General features: G+C 50.8%; 2 protein-coding genes across 4 annotated transcripts in view; one reads left to right on the plus strand and one right to left on the minus strand.

Annotated features, from left to right (window-relative positions):
• Positions 1–23,146, plus strand: part of LOC143956160 (uncharacterized) — a 482,654-nt gene that overhangs the window by 437,992 nt on the left and 21,516 nt on the right. Inside the window, exons 4-7 of one of the 3 annotated variants that reach the window (XM_077466268.1) lie at positions 5–128; positions 240–337; positions 625–736; positions 3,384–4,582. In XM_077466268.1, coding sequence (XP_077322394.1) covers positions 5–128; positions 240–337; positions 625–736; positions 3,384–4,537 — 1,488 coding nt within the window. In that variant the 3' untranslated portion in view covers positions 4,538–4,582. Of the gene's footprint in view, positions 1–4; positions 129–239; positions 338–624; positions 737–3,383; positions 4,583–23,146 lie in introns of those variants that run through there. The other 2 variants (XM_077466267.1, XM_077466269.1) reach the window with 2 other exon arrangements.
• On the minus strand, positions 12,654–21,223 carry LOC143956204 (uncharacterized). Its single transcript, XM_077466367.1, has 2 exons — positions 21,124–21,223; positions 12,654–16,983 (listed from the first exon to the last, which is right to left on the minus strand). Exon 2 carries the CDS (start codon positions 16,898–16,900, stop codon positions 14,636–14,638), a length of 2,265 nt encoding a protein of 754 aa, XP_077322493.1. The 5' UTR covers positions 16,901–16,983; positions 21,124–21,223; the 3' UTR covers positions 12,654–14,635.

The raw sequence follows: 23,146 nt of genomic DNA on the forward strand, positions 1-23,146 counted from the left end.
TCAGGTTCCTATAAGGTGTCAGGATGTCACTGTCTATTTCTCCATGGAGGAGTGGGAGTATTTAGAAGGACACAAGGATCTCTACAAGGACGTCATGATGGAGGACTGGCCGCCCCTCACATCACCGGGTAAGAGGAGACTTTAATTTCTTGTAAAGAAAGAGAGAAGAGTATTGGGGATCCACCTCACCTCACCACATCCTCTGATAAGAAATAATGTAGTGTATGTGTTTCCTACAGATGGAGCCAGTAATGGGAACCCACCAGAGAGCTGTCCCCGTCCTCTGTATTCCCGGGATTCTACAGAGGAAGATCAGACCATCTCTTACCAAGATCAGGTTGGTTGCATGAAGAGTCCAAGAAAAGTTAAGCCCCATATAACACACTATCAGATTTTTTGCAGATTTTTTTGTCTTCAGATTTACCAAAACAATGTAGTGCAAGGGCCTGCCTGATTGTATACACATTGAAACCCCTAAGGTTTGACCACATATTATATGGTTTTGGTAAATCTGAAGGAAAAAATCAGCAGAAAATCTGATAGTGTGTATGGGGCTTTACTCCACTCCACTCTGCTCTGTATAATGTGTTATTTTTTTTCTTCTAAATTTGATTATCATTGTAGGCAGAAGATGTCATTTCTTTTAAAGTTGAGGTCAAGGAAGAAGAGGATGAGATGTACTTAATGTACGATGAACCATGTAAGGAGGAGGAAACATTTGCAGAGATCAGTACAGGTGAGTAAAAAAAAAAAGAAGCACTAAATACAAAAAAAAAACCTTAATATTCAAACTCTACACCATCGGCCATGTTCTTTATGTTGCTTCATCTCCCCTCTCCTTCACACTGCACCATCTCCCATGTCCTATACTATACGATTTCACCACCTGCCCTGTCCCCCACACGGCACCATCTTCCCCTGTCCCCCACACGGCACCATCTCCCATGTCCTATACAATTCACCATCTGCCCCGTCCCCCACACGACAACATCTCCTGCGTCCTCTTCCCATATCCTCCACCAGTGGCGGTGTGTCCATTAGGGGCGCTGCCCCCTCTGTGTAGAATGGATAGACGCATGAATCTATCCATGGCCGCTGTAGCCGCCCCCTATTCAGGTGTCTGGCCCCTTTTCGGACAACGGGCGCCCAAATTCCAGTGGCGGGGGTGTTCTTTTGAAGCACCTGATTAGAGCCATAGGCTGCATATGACAGGCACAAGTGGCTGCATATGACAGGGCACAGTGATGGCATTTGAGCACCAGCCCCCCACACTGCACCATCTCCCGTATCCTCCTCTCTTATCCCCCACACTGCACCATCTCCCGTGTCCTCCTCCCTTATCCTCCACACTGCACCATCTCCCGTGTCCTCCTCCCTTATCCTCCACATTGCACCATGTCCCGTGTCCTCCTCCCTTATCCTCCACACTGCACCATGTCCCGTGTCCTCCTCCCTTATCCTCCACACTGCACCATGTCCCGTGTCCTCCTCCCTTATCCTCCACACTGCACCATGTCCCGTGTCCTCCTCCCTTATCCTCCACACTGCACCATCTCCCGTGTCCTCCTCCCTTATCCTCCACACTGCACCATCTCCCGTGTCCTCCTCCCTTATCCTCCACACTGCACCATCTCCCGTGTCCTCCTCCCTTATCCTCCACACTGCACCATCTCCCGTGTCCTCCTCCCTTATCCTCCACACTGCACCATCTCCCGTGTCCTCCTCCCTTATCCTCCACACTGCACCATCTCCCGTGTCCTCCTCCCTTATCCTCCACACTGCACCATCTCCCGTGTCCTCCTCCCTTATCCTCCACACTGCACCATCTCCCGTGTCCTCCTCCCTTATCCTCCACACTGCACCATCTCCCGTGTCCTCCTCCCTTATCCTCCACACTGCACCATCTCCCGTGTCCTCCTCCCTTATCCTCCACACTGCACCATCTCCCGTGTCCTCCTCCCTTATCCTCCACACTGCACCATCTCCCGTGTCCTCCTCCCTTATCCTCCACACTGCACCATCTCCCGTGTCCTCCTCCCTTATCCTCCACACTGCACCATCTCCCGTGTCCTCCTCCCTTATCCTCCACACTGCACCATCTCCCGTGTCCTCCTCCCTTATCCTCCACACTGCACCATCTCCCGTGTCCTCCTCCCTTATCCTCCACACTGCACCATCTCCCGTGTCCTCCTCCCTTATCCTCCACACTGCACCATCTCCCGTGTCCTCCTCCCTTATCCTCCACACTGCACCATCTCCCGTGTCCTCCTCCCTTATCCTCCACACTGCACCATCTCCCGTGTCCTCCTCCCTTATCCTCCACACTGAACCATCTCCCGTATCCTCCTCTCTTATCCCCCACACTGCACCATCTCCCGTGTCCTCCTCCCTTATCCTCCACACTGCACCATCTCCCGTGTCCTCCTCCCTTATCCTCCACATTGCACCATGTCCCGTGTCCTCCTCCCTTATCCTCCACACTGCACCATGTCCCGTGTCCTCCTCCCTTATCCTCCACACTGCACCATCTCCCGTGTCCTCCTCCCTTATCCTCCACACTGCACCATGTCCCGTGTCCTCCTCCCTTATCCTCCACACTGCACCATCTCCCGTGTCCTCCTCCCTTATCCTCCACACTGCACCATCTCCCGTGTCCTCCTCCCTTATCCTCCACACTGCACCATCTCCCGTGTCCTCCTCCCTTATCCTCCACACTGCACCATCTCCCGTGTCCTCCTCCCTTATCCTCCACACTGCACCATCTCCCGTGTCCTCCTCCCTTATCCTCCACACTGCACCATGTCCCGTGTCATCCTCCCTTATCCTCCACACTGCACCATGTCCCGTGTCATCCTCCCTTATCCTCCACACTGCACCATGTCCCGTGTCATCCTCCCTTATCCTCCACACTGCACCATGTCCCGTGTCATCCTCCCTTATCCTCCACACTGCACCATGTCCCGTGTCCTCCTCCCTTATCCTCCACACTGCACCATGTCCCGTGTCCTCCTCCCTTATCCTCCACACTGCACCATCTCCCTTATCCTCCACACCCCACCATCTCCCGTGTCCTCCTCCCTTATCCTCCACACTGCACCATCTCCCTTATCCTCCACACCCCACCATCTCCCGTGTCCTCCTCCCTTATCCTCCACACCCCACCATCTCCCGTGTCCTCCTCCCTTATCCTCCACACTGCACCATCTCCCGTGTCCCCCCTCCCTTATCCTCCACACTTCACCATCTCCCGTGTCCCCCCTTCCTTATCCTCCACACTGCACCATCTCCCATTCTCTTCCTGTGTCCACCACACTTCACCATCTCCCAGGTCGTCGTCCTCCCGTTTCTCCCACTAAAAAGTTTTTATTTTATATAATTTGCAGATGAATACAACGTGGTTAAAACCTATTCAGATGATGAGCTAGAAGGTGACGATCTAACAGAAGAAGGAGAGAGCCCCATTATCCCAAATATTCCCCCAGGACCAGTTGATACTTCTAATTGTGAGGAGCCACCTCACAGAGGAGAAACATTTCCTGGCTCGGAGAATAAGGGTTCTCTTCCTCAAAACGTCAACAATATGTTGAGGAACGTCACGGGCTCAAAGCCCCTCTCCTGTTCGGAGTGCGGGAAACGTTTTGCCTATAACTCGGGTCTCATCATACACCAGAGGACTCATTCCGGGGAAAAGCCGTTTTTGTGCCCTGAATGCGGGAAGTGTTTTGCTCAGCGTTCCAATCTGGTAAAGCATGCAAAGTTTCACCGGCAGGAAAGGCCGTTTTCCTGTTCAGAGTGTGGGAAATCGTTCACTTTGAGGTCATCTCTGGTCGAGCACCTGCGGATACACACCGGTGAGCGTCCGTACTCCTGCTCCGAATGCGGCAAATGCTTTACACTCAAATCCATCCTGGCGGAACACCAAAGATCTCATACGGGTGAGAAGCCATTTTCCTGCCCCGACTGCGGCAAGCGATTCACTCGCCGATCCAGTCTAGTTGACCATCAGGTGGTGCACGGGGCCGAAAAGCCATTCCTGTGCCACGAGTGTGGGAAACCGTTCGCCCGCCGCTCCTACCTTGCAGATCACCAGAGAATGCACGCCAGCCAGAGCCCCTTCGCTTGCCCAGAGTGCGGGAAGAGCTTCACACGCATGTCATTTCTCATTAAACACCGGAAGGGTCATACCGGCGAGCGGCCCTTCCCGTGTACCGAGTGTGGCAAAAGCTTCAAGGACAAAATGACTCTGGTGAAGCACATCCGGACGCACACCGGGGAGAAGCCTTTCCCTTGCTCGCACTGCGGGAAACGTTTCACCCAGAAGGCCAATCTGATGAAGCACGAACGTGTTCACACTGGAGAGAAGCCATACTGCTGCTCGGACTGTGGGAAAAGCTTCTCGCACAAATCCAACCTGGACAAACATCGCCGGATTCACACCGGAGAGAAACCCTTTCAGTGCACAGATTGTGGGCGGAACTTCACACTGAAATGGACACTTATGAAGCATCAGAAGACGCATACTAATCCGCAGGAATGAATTCTGGTTCTGGGGGTCCAAAGGTTCAATAAACTGTTTTTTTTTTATTTCTGGTCTCCTAGTTTGATTTTCTCTCTAGTTCTTGGTGTTTTCAATCTGGATCACAATTTCTGATTGGCTGTGGAGTCATTTGCTTAGTGTTTGCTAGGCAGTCAGGCCCCTTTCACACTGCAGCGACTTTGCCGCAATTTCAGGGAATGTCTGTGTAAACTTGAGGTCTATGGACCTCAACTCGCATCAAAGTCGGACCAAAGTAGTACAGGGACTACTTTATGAAGTTGGTGTGACTTGACGTCACACAGATATGAATGGCACTTATTAGAAATCATGGGGGTACGACTTGTCATGTGACTTTGCAGTCCCAAGCCGCTACAAGTGTGAAAGGGGCCTTGGAAAAAGAAACTGGCTAGGATGAAAGAGGCAGATGATTACTTTTTGAAGTCACAAAGATATGAATGGTTATCGTTAGGTTTGCGACTCTGATGTCCAAAGTTGCAGGAAAAGTCGCACAGGTATGAAAGGGGCCTAAACGTGTTATCGCCCTTTCCACTGAGGGCTCTTTCACTCTTGTGCGACTTTGGACAGAGTCGCATGACAAGTCGTATACCCAATGATAAACCATTCATATCTGTGCGACTCCCTGTATTACTTTGGTCCGACTCTGATGCGATTTGAGGTCCATAGACTTCACGTTTACACAGGCATTCCCTGAAATTGTGTCAAAAAACGCGTGACTTTCAACCTTAGAGATGCACTGAAATTTTGCCCCTACTCCCCCAAAACATCAATTTCAGCCGAAATGTTTGGGGGGGGGGGGGGGCTGCGAAATTTCGGTGCATCTCTAAGGCCCCTTTTCACACTGCCGTGACTTGAAAATCTCATGTTGTTTTTGTTTTTTTTGCCACGATTTCAGGGAATGTCTGTGTAAACTTCAGGTCTATGGAACTCAACTCGCATCAGAGTCGGACCAAAGTAATACAGGGAGTCGCACAGATATGAATGGTTTATCGTTGGGTATACGACTTGTCATACGACTCCGATGTCCAAAGTCACAGGAAAAGTCACACAAGGGTGAAAAGGCAGTCAGTGCAAAGGTAGATGACTTTTAGGCCCCTTTCACACTTGTGCGACTTTGGACATCAGCCGCGCATGACGAAGCTTATACCCAACGATAACTTCAAGTCTTGCCGACTTCAAAAGTAGTCCCTGTAGTACTTTGGTCCGACTGAGACGAGTTGAGGTCCATAGACCTCAAGTTTACACAGGCATTCCCTGAAATCGTGGCAAAAATCGTGTGACTTTCAAGTCGCGGCAGTATGAAAGGGGCCTTAGAGATGCACCGAAACTTTGCCCCTACCCCCCACCCTGAAACATTTTGGCTGAAAATGGTGTTATCAGAATGCCGATAAGAAAAAAGGTGCCAATGATGGCACTGAAAACGCACCACATTTTGTACACAAATTCACTGCGATTTTTGGGCTGATTTTCCCGTAATTACTGTGCTTATAGTGTGTTTTTCACAGGTCATTTGACTCCAACCCGCATCAAAAACGTAACACGCGTTAATGGTGCGTTTGTGCTGCGTTTTCAATGCATTTGAACTGGGAGGTGAGTTTCATTTAAAGCAAAGTAAAGCAAAAAAAATGAAGTCAGCAGCTACAAATACTGCAGCTGCTGACTTTTAATAATCGGACACTTACCTGTCCCAGGGTCCAGCGATGTGGGGGGAACGAAGCCCCGCTCGTCTCTCCCTCCTCTGTGCGGCGCCAGCATAGTCACAGCCGGGCACACACTGCGCATGCGCGAGCCGCGCTGCGTGCTGTGATTGGCCGAGCAATCATCTGGGTCTTGTGACGTGTCCCAGATGATTGCCGAGAGGGCCAATTCTGGTACTTTGCTCCTACATGCAAAAATCATCATCCTTTTATTTTTTCTTCTAGAAAATTACTCAGAACCCCCCCCAACCTTTATATATGTTTTTCCTTTTTTAGAAGAGACCCTAGGGAAGGGATATGCAATTAGCGGACCTCCAGCTGTTGCAGAACTACAAGTCCCATGAGGCATAGCAAGACTCTGACAGCCACAAGCATGACACCCAGAGGTAGAGGCATGATGGGACTTGTAGTTTTGCAACAGCTGGAGGTCCGTTAATTGTATATCTCTGCCTGAGGAAATAAAATGATGGTTGTTGCAACTTTTTATGTCACATGGTATTTGCGCATCAATTTTTTTTTTTTTTTTTTTTTTCATTAAACGTGTTTATTTTTGGAAAAATGGATTTAATCCTTTCATGACTAAGCCTATTTCTGACATTTTATTGCTTGCAAGTTAAAATCTGTATTTTTTGCTAGAATAACCCAAAAATTATAATATATATATATATATATATATATATACATTATTTTTTTAGTAGAGAATAACATGGCGTTCGTTGCAATATTTTATGTCGCACTGTATTTGCCCAGCTGTCTTTCAAATACAATTTTTTTTTTTTTGTTTTTTTTAGGAAAAGACACGTTTCTGAAAAAAAACGAAACAGCAAAGTTAGCCCATTTTTTTTTTTTTTTTTTTAATATAATGTGAAAGATAATGTTACGCCTAGTAAATAGATACCCAACAAGTCATGCTTTGAAATTGCGCACACTCGTGGAATAGCGACAAACTACAGTACCTAAAAATCCCCATAGGCGGCGGTTTAAAAAAAAAAAATAACGATTACCAGGTTAGAGTTACAGGAGGAGGTCTAGGGCTAGAATTATTGCTCTCCTGCTGACGATCACGACGATACCCCACATGTGTGATTTGAACTCTGTTTACATATGCGGGCGTGAATTGCGTGTTCTTTTTTCTTTGTTGTGCGGGGAGGGGGTGCTTTAAAAAAAAAAAAAACGCTTTTATTGCTGTCAAAAGGAATGTAACCATCCCTTGTGACAGTAATAGGTGGTGACAGGTACTCTTTATGTAGGGATCGAGAGTCTAAAAGACCTCCAATTCCTCCTTTGTACTTCAAAGTATTCAGATCGCCAAAAACAGCGATTCTGAATACTGTCTTTTTTTTTTTTTAAACAGCGCCATTGGCAGCCGAGAAAACCGGAAGTGGCGCCGCTTCCGTGTTTACAGAAAGAAGACTAAAAGGAAGTTTCCGGCTTCCTCCCAGTCTTACTTTAGCTGGCAGAAGTGCCGGATCATGTCTCGGGTCTCCCGGTGGGATGTCTCCTCTCCCGCCTGCGGGATAACAGCCGACCGCCTGCTCTAAAAAACAGTACCAGGATTATGCCTGCAGCTGCAGGAATCACCCCGGGATAGCTCCTTAAATCTGAGGCTGCATATATGTGTACGGTCAGCAGGAAGGGGTTAAACTACCAATTAATCATCGTTTATATGCCACGGCCTACCTGAGTATTGTTGCTGACCATGTCCATCCCTTTATGACTACAGTGTCCCCATCTTCTGATGGCTCCTTCCAGCAGGATAATGCTCCATGTCACAAAGCTCCAATCATCTCACCACTGGACAATGAGGTCCCTGTACTCCAATGGCCTCCACACTCACCACATCTCATCCGATAGAGAACCTTGGGAATGTGGCGGAACAGGAGATTCGCATCATGGATGTGAAGCCGACAAATCTGCAGCAACTGTGTGATTTTATCATGGCACTATGGACCAAAATCTCAGAGGAAAGTTTCCAACACCTTGTTGCATCTTTGCCACCAAGAATGAAGGCAAAAGGGGGTCCAACCCGGTACTAGCAAGGTGGACCTAATAAAGGGGCCGGTTGAGCATATAGCTCTGAAATGTTCTGTAGTGCTACACATAGCAGGTTCTATCAGTGTCTGCAACAGAGGAGCTTACACTCTAATGCACACACACACACACACACACACACACACACACACACACACACACACACACACACACACACACACACACACACACACACACACACACACACACACTTGTTATTTATATGGTGCTGACACATTGCTGTACAGGGAACAGTGAGATAGCCACATCAGTCTCTGTTCTCCACTCCCAGGTGGTCAGAGACTGGCGTCATGGTACAGGAGGTGGTCAGAGACTGGGGACATGGTACAGGAGGTGGTCAGAGACTGGCGTCATGGTACAGGAGGTGGTCAGAGACTGGGGACATGGTTCAGGAGGTGGTCAGAGACTGGGGACATGGTACAGGAGGTGGTCAGAGACTGGCGTCATGGTACAGGAGGTGGTCAGAGACTGGCGTCATGGTACAGGAGGTGGTCAGAGACTGGCGTCATGGTTCAGGAGGTGGTCAGAGACTGGGGACATGGTTCAGGAGCTGGTCAGAGACTGGGGACATGGTACAGGAGGTGGTCAGAGACTGGCGACATGGTTCAGGAGGTGGCCAGAGACTGGGGACATGGTACAGGAGGTGGTCAGAGACTGGCGTCATGGTACAGGAGGTGGTCAGAGACTGGCGACATGGTACAGGAGGTGGTCAGAGACTGGCGACATGGTACAGGAGGTGGTCAGAGACTGGGGACATGGTACAGGAGGTGGTCAGAGACTGGGGACATGGTACAGGAGGTGGTCAGAGACTGGCGTCATGGTACAGGAGGTGGTCAGAGACTGGCGTCATGGTACAGGAGGTGGTCAGAGACTGGGGACATGGTTCAGGAGGTGGTCAGAGACTGGCGACATGGTACAGGAGGTGGTCAGAGACTGGGGACATGGTACAGGAGGTGGTCAGAGACTGGGGACATGGTTCAGGAGGTGGTCAGAGACTGGGGACATGGTACAGGAGGTGGTCAGAGACTGGCGACATGGTTCAGGAGGTGGTCAGAGACTGGGGACATGGTACAGGAGGTGGTCAGAGACTGGCGACATGGTACAGGAGGTGGTCAGAGACTGGGGACATGGTTCAGGAGGTGGTCAGAGACTGGGGACATGGTTCAGGAGGTGGTCAGAGACTGGGGACATGGTACAGGAGGTGGTCAGAGACTGGGGACATGGTACAGGAGGTGGTCAGAGACTGGGGACATGGTTCAGGAGGTGGTCAGAGACTGGGGACATGGTTCAGGAGGTGGTCAGAGACTGGGGACATGGTACAGAAGGTGGTCAGAGACTGGCGTCATGGTACAGGAGGTGGTCAGAGACTGGGGACATGGTACAGGAGGTGGTCAGAGACTGGCGTCATGGTACAGGAGGTGGTCAGAGACTGGGGACATGGTTCAGGAGGTGGTCAGAGACTGGGGACATGGTACAGGAGGTGGTCAGAGACTGGGGACATGGTTCAGGAGGTGGTCAGAGACTGGGGACATGGTTCAGGAGCTGGTCAGAGACTGGGGACATGGTACAGGAGGTGGTCAGAGACTGGCGACATGGTTCAGGAGGTGGTCAGAGACTGGGGACATGGTACAGGAGGTGGTCAGAGACTGGCGTCATGGTACAGGAGGTGGTCAGAGACTGGCGACATGGTACAGGAGGTGGTCAGAGACTGGCGACATGGTACAGGAGGTGGTCAGAGACTGGGGACATGGTACAGGAGGTGGTCAGAGACTGGGGACATGGTACAGGAGGTGGTCAGAGACTGGCGTCATGGTACAGGAGGTGGTCAGAGACTGGCGTCATGGTACAGGAGGTGGTCAGAGACTGGGGACATGGTACAGGAGGTGGTCAGAGACTGGCGACATGGTACAGGAGGTGGTCAGAGACTGGCGACATGGTACAGGAGGTGGTCAGAGACTGGGGACATGGTACAGGAGGTGGTCAGAGACTGGCGACATGGTTCAGGAGGTGGTCAGAGACTGGCGACATGGTACAGGAGGTGGTCAGAGACTGGGGACATGGTACAGGAGGTGGTCAGAGACTGGCGTCATGGTACAGGAGGTGGTCAGAGACTGGGGACATGGTTCAGGAGGTGGTCAGAGACTGGCGACATGGTTCAGGAGGTGGTCAGAGACTGGCGACATGGTTCAGGAGGTGGTCAGAGACTGGCGACATGGTACAGGAGGTGGTCAGAGACTGGCGACATGGTTCAGGAGGTGGTCAGAGACTGGCGACATGGTACAGGAGGTGGTCAGAGACTGGGGACATGGTTCAGGAGGTGGTCAGAGACTGGCGACATGGTACAGGAGGTGGTCAGAGACTGGGGACATGGTTCAGGAGGTGGTCAGAGACTGGCGACATGGTTCAGGAGGTGGTCAGAGACTGGGGACATGGTACAGGAGGTGGTCAGAGACTGGGGACATGGTACAGTAGGTGGTCAGAGACTGGGGACATGGTACAGGAGGTGGTCAGAGACTGGCGACATGGTACAGGAGGTGGTCAGAGACTGGGGACATGGTACAGGAGGTGGTCAGAGACTGGCGTCATGGTACAGGAGGTGGTCAGAGACTGGCGTCATGGTTCAGGAGGTGGTCAGAGACTGGGGACATGGTTCAGGAGGTGGTCAGAGACTGGGGACATGGTACAGGAGGTGGTCAGAGACTGGCGACATGGTTCAGGAGGTGGTCAGAGACTGGGGACATGGTACAGGAGGTGGTCAGAGACTGGCGTCATGGTACAGGAGGTGGTCAGAGACTGGCGACATGGTACAGGAGGTGGTCAGAGACTGGCGACATGGTACAGGAGGTGGTCAGAGACTGGGGACATGGTACAGGAGGTGGTCAGAGACTGGCGTCATGGTACAGGAGGTGGTCAGAGACTGGCGTCATGGTACAGGAGGTGGTCAGAGACTGGCGTCATGGTACAGGAGGTGGTCAGAGACTGGCGACATGGTACAGGAGGTGGTCAGAGACTGGCGACATGGTACAGGAGGTGGTCAGAGACTGGCGACATGGTTCAGGAGGTGGTCAGAGACTGGCGACATGGTACAGGAGGTGGTCAGAGACTGGGGACATGGTACAGGAGGTGGTCAGAGACTGGCGTCATGGTACAGGAGGTGGTCAGAGACTGGGGACATGGTTCAGGAGGTGGTCAGAGACTGGCGACATGGTTCAGGAGGTGGTCAGAGACTGGCGACATGGTTCAGGAGGTGGTCAGAGACTGGCGACATGGCACAGGAGGTGGTCAGAGACTGGCGACATGGTTCAGGAGGTGGTCAGAGACTGGCGACATGGTACAGGAGGTGGTCAGAGACTGGGGACATGGTTCAGGAGGTGGTCAGAGACTGGCGACATGGTACAGGAGGTGGTCAGAGACTGGGGACATGGTTCAGGAGGTGGTCAGAGACTGGCGTCATGGTACAGGAGGTGGTCAGAGACTGGCGTCATGATAAAAGAGATAAGTGTGGCGTCCCCTCGTGCAGCCAGTGTGGTGTCCCCTGTGTAGTCAGTGATACCCCCGTGCAGCCCTTGATGCAGCAAAGAGAGAGGAGAGCCGCCTCTGCCGTCTGGTTCAATAGAGCGCCGGGAACATCACAGCTTTAATTTCAATAGCTGTGTGTTCCCCCGTCACGCGCAATCTGGACGGGTGATCTGTCTATCAAAGTTCCCCGAACAAGGGGGAGGAGCTGTATGCGACGGGGGAACACACAGCTATTGAAATTAAAGCTGTGATGTTCCCGGCGCTCTATTGAACCAGACGGCGGAGGCGGCTCTCCTGCACTATACACCTCCCGTGATGGGCGGCGCTCCACCCCCGCCCCATTTTCGGCTCAATTATCGGCCGTTTTTTCCTTTCGGCCGATATGTTTCGGCGCATCCTTAATTGTTAGTGGATACAATAACTCTCAGCATTGATATTTGTGGGAGAAATAGGAACCCCCCTCATTAGTAGTCAGTAAAATTAAATACCTCTTCTTGGTGGTCCATGTTTACTTACCTGATCACCCCTTCCTACACCAATAGGGAAAGTGACCATAGGCCAGTGATGGCGAACCTTGGCACCCCAGATGTTTTGGAACTACATTTCCCATGATGCTCATGCACTCTGCAGTGTAGTTGAGCATCATGGGAAATGTAGTTCCAAAACATCTGGGGTGCCAAGGTTCACCATCACTGCCATAGGCAATTGGGTTAAAGTAATGTGTGCTAGAAGTTATACACTAATAAACGGTACCTACATCCCAAAATGACGATGTATATGAAAATATTTGAGGCAAGACTTTCGTGGTACCACCATAGACATTGCAACAGTTTATAAAGGTTTAAAAGCAGTATCTTTTATTATAAAAAGTCTATAAAATCCTCGCCCTTTTTTTGGGTGTAGCTTTTCCTCTGGGTGTTCTGTATGGGCCATTCCCTTAATATGTCACTAGGTCCATCTGAGGCAAAGTTCTGCTTGATTGGGTCCCCAGATACTCGCCTTCTCCATGCCTCCCCCTTTGCCTGCAGGCGCATTAGGACTAATCCTTGTGTAAGCTCTACAGTGCTTTGAAAAAGTATTCATACCCCTTGAAATCTTCCACATTTTGTCATGTTACAACCAAAAACGTAAATATATTTTATTGGGATTTTATGTGATAGACCAACACAAAGTGGCACATAGTTGTGACGTGGAAGGAAAATGATAAATGGTTTTCAAATGTTTTTACAAATAAATATATGAAAAGTGTGAGGGGCATTTGTATGGCGCCCCCCTGAGTCAATACTTTGTAGAACCGCCTTTCACTGCAATTACAGCTGCAAGTCTTTTTGGGGATGTCTCTACCAACTTTGCACATCTAGAGGGTGACATTTTTTGCCCATTCTTCTTTGCAAAATAGCCCAAGCTCTGTCAGATTGGATGGAGAGCGTCTGTGATCAGCAATTTTCAAGTCTTGCCACAGATTCTCAATTGGATTTAGGTCTGGACTGTGACTGGGCCATTCTAGCACATGAATATGCTTTGATCTAAACCATTCCATTGTAGCTCTGGCTGTATGTTTCGGGTCGTTGTCCTGCCGGAAGGTGAACCTCCACCCCAGTCTCAAGTCTTTTACAGACTCTTAACAGGTTTTCTTCTAAGATTGCCCTGTATTTGGCTCCATCCATCTTCCCATCAACTCTGACCAACTTCCCTGTCCCTGCTGAAGAAAAGCATCCCCACCACATGATGCTGCCACCACCATGTTTCACGATGGGGATGGTGTGTTCAGGGGGATGTGCAGTGTTAGTTTTCCACCACACATATTTTGCTTTTGGGCCAAAAAGTTCAATTTTGGTCTAATCTGACCAGAGCACCTTCTTCCACAAGTTTTCTGTGTCCCCCACATGGATTCTTGCAAACTGCAATCAGGATTTCTTACGGCTTTCTTTCAGCAAAGGCTTTCTTCTTGCCACCCTTCCATAAAGGCCAGATTTGTGGAGTACACCACTAATAGTTGTCCTGTGGACAGATTCTCCCACCTGAGCTGTGGATCTCTGAAGCTCCTCCAGAGTCACCATGGGACTCTTGGCCGCTTCTCTGATGAATGCTCTCCTTGCCCGGCCTGTCAGTTTAGGTGGACGGCCAAGTCTTGGCAGGTTTGCAGTTGTACCATACTCTTTCCATTTTCGTATCATGGATTGATCAGTGCTCCGTGAGATGTTCAAAGATTGGGATTTTTTATAGCTTAACCTTGCTTTAAACTTCTCCACAACTTTATCCCTGATCTGTCTGGTGTATTCCTTGGCCTTCGTGATGCTGTTTGTTCACTAAGGTTCTCTAACAAACCTCTGAGGGCTTCACAGAACAGCTGTATTTCTACTGAGATTAATTTACACACAGGTGGACTCTATTTACTAGGCAATTGGGTTTTAGTTAGGGGTATCAGAGTAAAGAGGACTGAATACAAATGCACACCACACTTTTCAGATATTTATTGGTAAAAAAACATTGAGAACCATTTATCATTTTGCTTCCATTTGACAATTATGTGCCACTTTGTGTTGGTCTATCATAAAAAATACCAATAGAATATAATACTCTAGATTGTACGGTCTAACGAGCAGGACCCTCTGATTCCTCCTGTATTGTATTGTAATTGTACCGTCTTCCCCGTTGTTGTAAACTGTTGGCACGATATAAATCCTGTATAATAATAATACATTTATGTTGCAACATGAAAAAATGTGGAAAATTCCAAGGGGTATGAATACTTTTCAAGGCATTGCATGTTGGACCAGATGAATTATTGGCGATCAGACAATCCGCTTCATCAGGAAGATAAAATCTGCACAGAATTCAGTTCCTGCGTTTTCCTTCGGTGTACAGCAAGATGGCGGCGTAAAGTGGAATTCTGGGCAAAATTCCTGCCACATTCGGGGCACTGATAAGGTTTTTCTCCGGTGTGAACTCTTTGGTGTAACATCAGGAGTGCGTTGCTGGAAAAGCACTTCTCGCACTCTGGGCATCCGAAGGGCTTCTCCCCTGTGTGGACTCGCTCGTGGACGATCAAGGTCTCCTTATCCCGACAGGCCTTCCCACAGTGGGCGCACCTCAGCGCCTCGTCGGTGTGCGATCGTTGGTGGGCGTCCAGTTTGTACTTGGCGGCAAAGCGTTTCCCACAGTCGGGGCACTCGTAAGGCCTGTCTCCCGTGTGGCTCCTCTGATGGATATCAAGCTGCCCTTTCCACAGGAAGCCTTTCCCACACTCAGAGCACTTGAAGGGTTTGTCTCCAGCGTGGATCCTCCTGTGCTGGCTGAGATGCCCGTTGGTTCGGAAGCAGGCCCCGCACTCCGAGCACCTGAACGGCTTCTCGCCTGTGTGGGTCCGTGAGTGCGTGACGAGGTGGGAGTTGGCGGCAAAACACTTCCCACACTCTGGACAAGGGAATGGCCTCTCTCCCCGATGCCTTCGTAAATGGGCGGAGAGTTCGGAGTTCTGGATAAATTGCTTATCGCACTCAGGGCACTGGAAAGGCTTCTCCCCAGAATGGTTCTTAAAGTGCGTTTGAAGATGGCTCCTCCTGACGAAGCCTTTGCCACACTCGCCGCACTGGTAAGGTCGCTCCCCCGAGTGCCGCCTCTGGTGCTCGACCAGTTGGTACTTCCTCTGGAAAACTTTGCCACACTCCGTACATTCCAATTGTTTCTTTGTGGTCGCGTGACCATTCTGCCCTTTAGTGAGATTGGGAGATTGTCCACCAAGAGCCAAACGTGGCTCCCCGTCAGGACCTCCTGCCTTGTTTGTAGAAGGCAGCTGGTGACATTTAGGTGGCAGAACATTCTGCATCTGTTTCTTTTTAGCATTGATGTTGGAATTTGACACACGCTTTTCACATGAGATGGTTTCCTCCTTAATGTATGTGGTTATAGACTGTGTGATGGCTGGACAGCCAGGGTGACGGAGTTCTTCCTCAACAGATTCTTCCCTAACACAAACAGTTACATATTGCAGGTCGTCAGCATGTGCAGGGGATTGTTGTTCTTCATTTGAGAGGGGTTCCTCCTTAATATGAGTAGATGGATGATGTGTGGAGAGGTCAGGATGGGGGAGATGGCCTTCACATAAGAGGGGTTCCTCCTTGATTGGGGCAGAAAGAGGTTGTATATGATGTGTAGAGGGGTCAGGATGGGGGAGATGGTCCTCACATAAGAGGGGTTCCTCCTTGATTGGGGTAGGAAAAGGTTGTGTATGTGTAGAGAGGTCAGAATGGGGGAGATGGTGCTCACATAAGAAGGGTTTCTCCTTAATTGGGGTGGGAAGATGTTGTATTTGATGTGTATAGGGGTCAGGATGAGGGAGATGGTCTTCACATAACAGTGGTTCCTCCTTGATTGGGGTAAGAATACGTTTTGTATGACATGTAGAGGGGTCAGGATGGGGGAGATGGTCCTCACATAAGAGGGGTTCCTCCTTGATTGGGGTAAGAAGACGTTTTGTATGACATGTAGAGGGGTCAGGATGGGGGAGATGGTCCTCACATAAGAGGGGTTCCTCCTTAATTGGGGTAGGAAGATGTTGTGTTTGATGTGTGGAGAGGCCAGGATGGGGAACATGGTCTTCACGTAAGAGGGGTTCCTCCTTAACGCACGTAGATATAGACTGTGATGGGGAAGGACAACAGTCAAGGTGCTGGAGATCTTCCTCATAAGATTCATCCTTAACACAAATAGTTACATATTGCAGATTGTCTGTCCTAAGACAAATGTCACCATAGGGAAGGGAGTGCTCTTCATGTAGGAGGGGTTCCTTCTTAATATTCACTTGTGAAGGCTGTGCATGATTGGTGGAGGTGGAGATGTCAGGATGGGGGAGATGTTCCTCACCTAAACAGGGTTCCTCCTTAATATGCATAGATGGAGGCTGCGTATGATCTGTGAGTGTAAAGAAGTCAAGGTGGGAGTGAGGCCCCCCAGGTGAACAGGGCTCCTCCTTAGTTCCAGATGTACCCCTTATATGTCGTGTCTCCTGGGGTGTCAGACATTTGTCTTTCTGATCCAGTTCTCCGGTCGGAGTTCCCTCTTGGGTCCTCCACATTTCTAACAATGATGTCCTTCTTTGGCCGGAGTTCTCAATAAAAAGATGGTCTGAATCCAATGAGATTCTGGATGCCTCCACACCTAAAGAGAAGACAGAAAGCCGACGGGTTTAATGTGGACCTGTCACCGCATGAGATTTTACCCAACTGCCCCCCCCCCCCCTAACTCCCTTTTCCTGCAATACTCACTGCTGAGTCCTGTGTCCTCCATGGTGGAATATGGTTCCACCTTCCACCCTCATGTCACTGCCGAGTCCAGCATCACGTGCCACAGTTCCACCCCCCCGTACCAGATGTCACTGTTTAGTCCCATGTTCCCCACCACGCGCCATGGTTCCATCTTCTCATTCTTATGTTACTGCTGAGCCCTGTGTTCCCTGCCACGTGCCATGGTTCCTTCCTCCAACCTGAGTCCTGCGTCCCCCGCCATGTTCAATGGTTCATTCCCCTGACCCTTACTTCACTGCAGAGTCCTGTGTCCCCTATTGTGTACCATGGTTCCTTCTTCTGACCTTTACTTCACACCTGTGTCCCCTTACCGCATGCCATCTGCCAACACCTACTTCACTTCTGAGTCTTCTGTTCCCCACCATGTGCCATGATTCTCTCCTCCGACCCCTATGTCACTGCCGAGTCCTGGATCCCCCTCCACATGCAATGGTTCCTTCTTCCAACCCCTACATCACAACTGAGTCCTGCATTCCCCACCATGTGCCATAGTTACTTCCTCAAACCTGAGTCCTGTGTCAACCATCATGTGCCATGGTTCCTTCCTCCAACCTGAGTCCTGCACTCCTCATCATGTGCCATGGTTCCTTCCTCCAACCTGAGTCCTGCACTCCCCATTATGTGCCATGGATACCTCCTTCAACCTGAGTCCTGCGCCCCCCCATGATGTGCCATGGTTCCTCCTTCCGACCCCTATGTCATTGCTGAGTCCCCTGTCACGTGGCATGGTTCCACCCTCCAACCTGAGTCCTGCACTCCCCATTATGTGCCATGGTTCCTTCCTTCAACCTGAATCCTGCATCCCCACTATGTGCCATGGATACCTCCTTCAACCCGAGTCCTGCGTCCCCCCACAATGTGCCATGGTTCCTCCTTCCGACCCCTATGTCATTGCTAAGTCCCCTATCAAGTGCCATGGTTCCACCCTCCAACCTGAATCCTGCGTCCCCTGGCATGGTTCCTTCCTCTGACCCCTATGTCACTGCTGAGTCCTGCGTCCCCCACCACGTGTCATGGTTACTTCCTCAAACCTGAATCCTGCATCCCCCACTACGTGCCATGGTTCCATCCTCCAACCTGAATCCTGCATCCCCCACTACGTGCCATGGTTCCATCCTCCAACCTGAATCCTGCATCCCCCACTACGTGCCATGGTTCCATCCTCCAACCTGAATCCTGCATCCCCCACTACGTGCCATGGTTCCATCCTCCAACCTGAATCCTGCATCCCCCACTACGTGCCATGGTTCCATCCTCCAACCTGAATCCTGCATCCCCCACTACGTGCCATGGTTCCATCCTCCAACCTGAATCCTGCATCCCCCACTACGTGCCATGGTTCCTTCCTCCAACCTGAATCCTGCATCCCCCACTATGTGCCATGGTTCCATCCTCCAACCTGAATCCTGCATCCCCCACTATGTGCCATGGCTCCTTCCTCCAACCCGAATCCTGCATCCCCCTTGATGTGCCATGGATACTTCCTCCAACCTGAGTCCTGCATCCCCCCACGATGTGCCATGGTGCCTCCTTCCGACCCCTATGTCACTGCTGAGTCCTGCGTCCCCCACCACGTGCCATGGTTCCTTCCTCCAACCTGAGTCCTGTGTCCCCATCATATGCCATGGTTCCTTCCTCCAACCTGAGTCCTGCATCCCCAGCCACGTGCCATGGTGCCTTCCTCCAACCTGAGTCCTGCGTCCCCTGGCATGGTTCCTTCCTCTGACCCCTATGTCACTGCTGAGTCCTGCGTCCCCCACCACGTGCCATGGTTCCTTCCTCCAACCTGAGTCCTGTGTCCCCATCATATGCCATTGTTCCTTCATCCAACCTGAGTCCTGCATCCCCAGCCACGTGCCATGGTGCCTTCCTCCAACCTGAGTCCTGCGTCCCCATCATGTGCCATGGTTCCTTCCTCCAAACTGAGTCCTGCATCCCCAGCCACATGCCATGGTTCCTTCCTCCAACCTGAGTCCTTCGCCCCCCGCCAGGTGGCAAGGTCTCTTCTTCCGACCCCTATGTCACTGCTGAGTCCTGCATCACCTACCACGTGCCATGGTTCCTTCCACCAATCTGAGTCCTGCATCCCCTGGCATGGTTCCTTCTTCCATGGTTCCATCTTCTGACCCCCATGTCACTGCTGAGTCCTGCGTCCCCCACCATGGTTCCTTTCTCCAACCTGAATCCTGCGTCCCCCACCACGTGCCATGGTTCCTTTCACCAACCTGAATCCGGCGTCCCCACCACGTGCCATGGTTCCTTTCACCAACCTGAATCCGGTGTCCCCCACCATGTGCCATGGTTCCTTCCACCAACCCGAATCCTGTGTCCCCCACCACGTGCCATGGTTCCTTCCACCAACCCGAATCCTGTGTCCCCCACCACGTGCCATGGTTCCTTCCACCAACCCGAATCCTGTGTCCCCCACCACGTGCCATGGTTCCTTCCACCAACCTGAATCCTGTGTCCCCCCACCACGTGTTATGGTTCCTTCTACCAACCTGAATCCTGCGTCCCCCACCACGTGCCACGGTTCCTTCCACCAACCTGAATCCTGCATCCTACACCACGTACCATGGTTCCTTCCACCAACCTGAGTCCTGCGTCCCCTTCTTCCAACCCCTACATCACAACAGAGTCCTGCGTTCCCCACCATGTGCCATGGTTCCTGCCTCCAACCTGAGTCCTCTGTCCCCCATCATATGCCATGGTTTTTTCCTCCAACCTCAGTCCTACATCCCCTGGCATGGTTCCTTCTTCCATGGTTCCTACTTCTGACCCCCATGTCACTGCTGAGTCCTGCGTCCCCCACCATGGTTCCTTTCTCCAACCTGAATCCTGCATCCCCCACCACGTGCCATGGTTCCTGCCACCAACCTGAATCCTGCGTCCCCCACCACATGCCATGGTTCCTTCCACCAACCTGAATCCTGCGTCCCCCACCACGTGCCATGGTTCCTTCCACCAACCTGAATCCTGCATCCTACACCACGTACCATGGTTCCTTCCACCAACCTGAGTCCTGCGTCCCCTTCTTCCAACCCCTACATCACAACAGAGTCCTGCGTTCCCCACCATGTGCCATGGTTCCTGCCTCCAACCTGAGTCCTCTGTCCCCCATCATATGCCATGGTTTTTTCCTCCAACCTCAGTCCTACATCCCCTGGCATGGTTCCTTCTTCCATGGTTCCTACTTCTGACCCCCATGTCACTGCTGAGTCCTGCGTCCCCCACCATGGTTCCTTTCTCCAACCTGAATCCTGCATCCCCCACCACTTGCCATGGTTCCTGCCACCAACCTGAATCCTGCGTCCCCCACCACATGCCATGGTTCCTTCCACCAACCTGAATCCTGCGTCCCCCACCACGTGCCATGGTTCCTTCCACCAACCTGAATCCTGCATCCTACACCACGTACCATGGTTCCTTCCACCAACCTGAGTCCTGCGTCCCCTTCTTCCAACCCCTAGATCACAACAGAGTCCTGCGTTCCCCACCATGTGCCATGGTTCCTGCCTCCAACCTGAGTCCTCTGTCCCCCATCATATGCCATGGTTTCTTCCTCCAACCTCAGTCCTACATCCCCTGCTGCGTGCCATGGTTCCTTCCTCCAAACCCTACACCACTGCTGAGTCCTGTGGTTATGTAACGGTTGGAGGAAGAAACCAAGCGGGGACCAGACAGGATCACTTTAAAGCGTACTTGTCCTCACTTGATAAATTATAGAGCTATATCACCTTACAGGGAGCCGCCAACGTCACTGTTTATAAAATCCACATGCATTGGCTTTTTTTTTTTTTCAACTGTTCTATACCCTAAAATTTTAGAAGCTCCAGCAACAGATTCTCGCCCTTTCTAATACCTTTGCAGTGCCAGCTTCTCCTGGAGAACCAAGTGACCCAATTACAAAGCCCCCGACCCCTCCTTCATCTAACATACCCCCCCCTCCTCCACCACATCTCATAATAAGATTATAATAAGAAGACATTATTACCTCCTCCTCACTGGACACACACTCTCCAGCTGCAAATACAAACACACTCTCCAGGGCTCTCATCGCTGAGCTACAACAAAATGGCCGCCAGGATCACACGGAGGCAGGAATCCTATGAAGCTTAGCGGCCATTTTCTTGTAGACCGGAAGTTGTTCTTTTTCACGAACGCGCAGTCTGCTTTAGCAGAGCGAAGACAAACTAATACCACACACGGCGAAGGGAATGTGACCGTCTCTCCTCTGACGTTCAGTAGAATTATATTTCAAAAGTTATCCAAGCGAGAAGGGAAGGAGTCCTCGACTCTGTGGGGCGCCATTTTGTTGTAGCCCAGTCAGAGGGAGGAAGGAAGATGCTGTGTAAATCCCACAATCCTCCTGGTGGGGGTATTCTGTCTGGTCCAGTACCAAGCTGTCTGTATAGAGAAGAGAAGGTAATAATATCTTTTTATGATGATGGCAGTAGTATTTTTGATATATATATATATATATATATATATATATATATATATATATATATATATATATATATATATATATATATATATATATATATATATATATATACCTTTGTATTTCTTATCTGACTGTGTTTACATTTTCAGCCTCATTCATGCTCTCCAGATGACCATTCGGGATGGCGATCGGTTGTACGGCTTCAATCACCTTGCTGACGGATTGCTTCGTTAAGGCGTCCAGACATATTGCTGTAATGAGGGGGACCTGCAGGGGACGCTAGAGTGATCCCAGGGGAAATGTCCATCATTGGCATTTGCCTGGTCCCAGGAATGACTGGCCCGGGGATGCCTACGGCTCAAGGCTGGGGGGGGGGGGGGCAGTGTACTTGTCAAGCACCCCTCTTTCTGTAGGAGAACACCCCTATTTTGCAGTCTTCCCTGGGTTCATCTCGGGCAAAGGGGGCATCACATAAATCACAGCAGAAGCATAGCACCAGCTAAATACATACCAGTTGCATCAACATAAAATGTGTTCAAAGCAGCCACACCCCAAGTAGAAAAACCTGTGCCCTGCCAGCAAGCTGTGGAGAAGGACACTTGTTCTCTATGTGAAAGCGGTGGTATCTCTAGAGAGGTCAAACCCCCCACCCCTTCTACAGAGTCAGAGCTAGAACTGCCCAATCAGTTGGGAGCTTGAGCTCCACTGACTGAACTGGGGCCATGAGTAGAAAAGCCTGTTCCCTGTCAGCATGCTGTGAAGAAGGACCCTTGTTCTCTGCATGGAAGCAGTGGCCTCTCTAAAGAGGTCAACCTCCCTGTAGAGTCAGAGCTAGAACTGCCCAATCAGTTGGGAGCTTGAGCTCCACTGACTGAACAGGGGGCATGAGTAGAAAAGCCTGTGCCCTGCCAACAAACTGTGGAAAAGGACATTTGTTCTTTGTGTGGAAACAGTGGTCTCTCTAAAGAGGTCAACCCCCCCTCCCTCTCTGTAGAGTCAGAACAAGAACTGTCCAATCAGTTGGGAGCTTGAGCCTCTCTGACTCAGCAGAAGGCATGAGTAGAAAAGCCTTTGCCCTGCCAGCAAGCTGTGGAGAAGGATACTTGTTCTTTGTGTGGAAGCAGTGGCCTCTCTCAAGAAGTCAAACCCCTTTCCCTCTCTGCAGAGTCAGAACAAGAACTGTCCAATCAGTTAGGAGCTTGAGCTTCTCTGACTCAGCAGAAGGCATAAGTAGAAAAGCCTGTGCCCTGCCAGCGTGCTGTGAAGAAGGACCACTGCTCTCTATATGGAAGCAGTGGCCTCTCTAAAGAGGTCAACGCCCTTCAGAGTCAAACTGTCCAATCAGTAGGGGACTTGAGCTTTGCTGACGCGGAAGGGGGGTCAGAGTAAAAAATCCTGTGCCCTGCCAGTATGCTCTTTGTGGAGAAGTGTTCTTTGTTTGGAAACAGTGGCCTTTCTAAAGAGGTCAACCCCCCCCCCCCCTGCAGAGTCAAAGCTAGAACTGTGCAATCAGTTGGGAGATTGAGCTTCACTGACTCAGTAGCGGGCATGAGTAGAAAAGCCTGTGCCC

The sequence above is a fragment of the Lithobates pipiens genome, unplaced genomic scaffold (assembly GCF_037356315.1).
Source record: "Lithobates pipiens isolate NorthernLeopardFrog02 unplaced genomic scaffold, aLitPip1_a1.2 Scaffold_35, whole genome shotgun sequence".
NCBI lineage: Eukaryota > Metazoa > Chordata > Amphibia > Anura > Ranidae > Lithobates > Lithobates pipiens.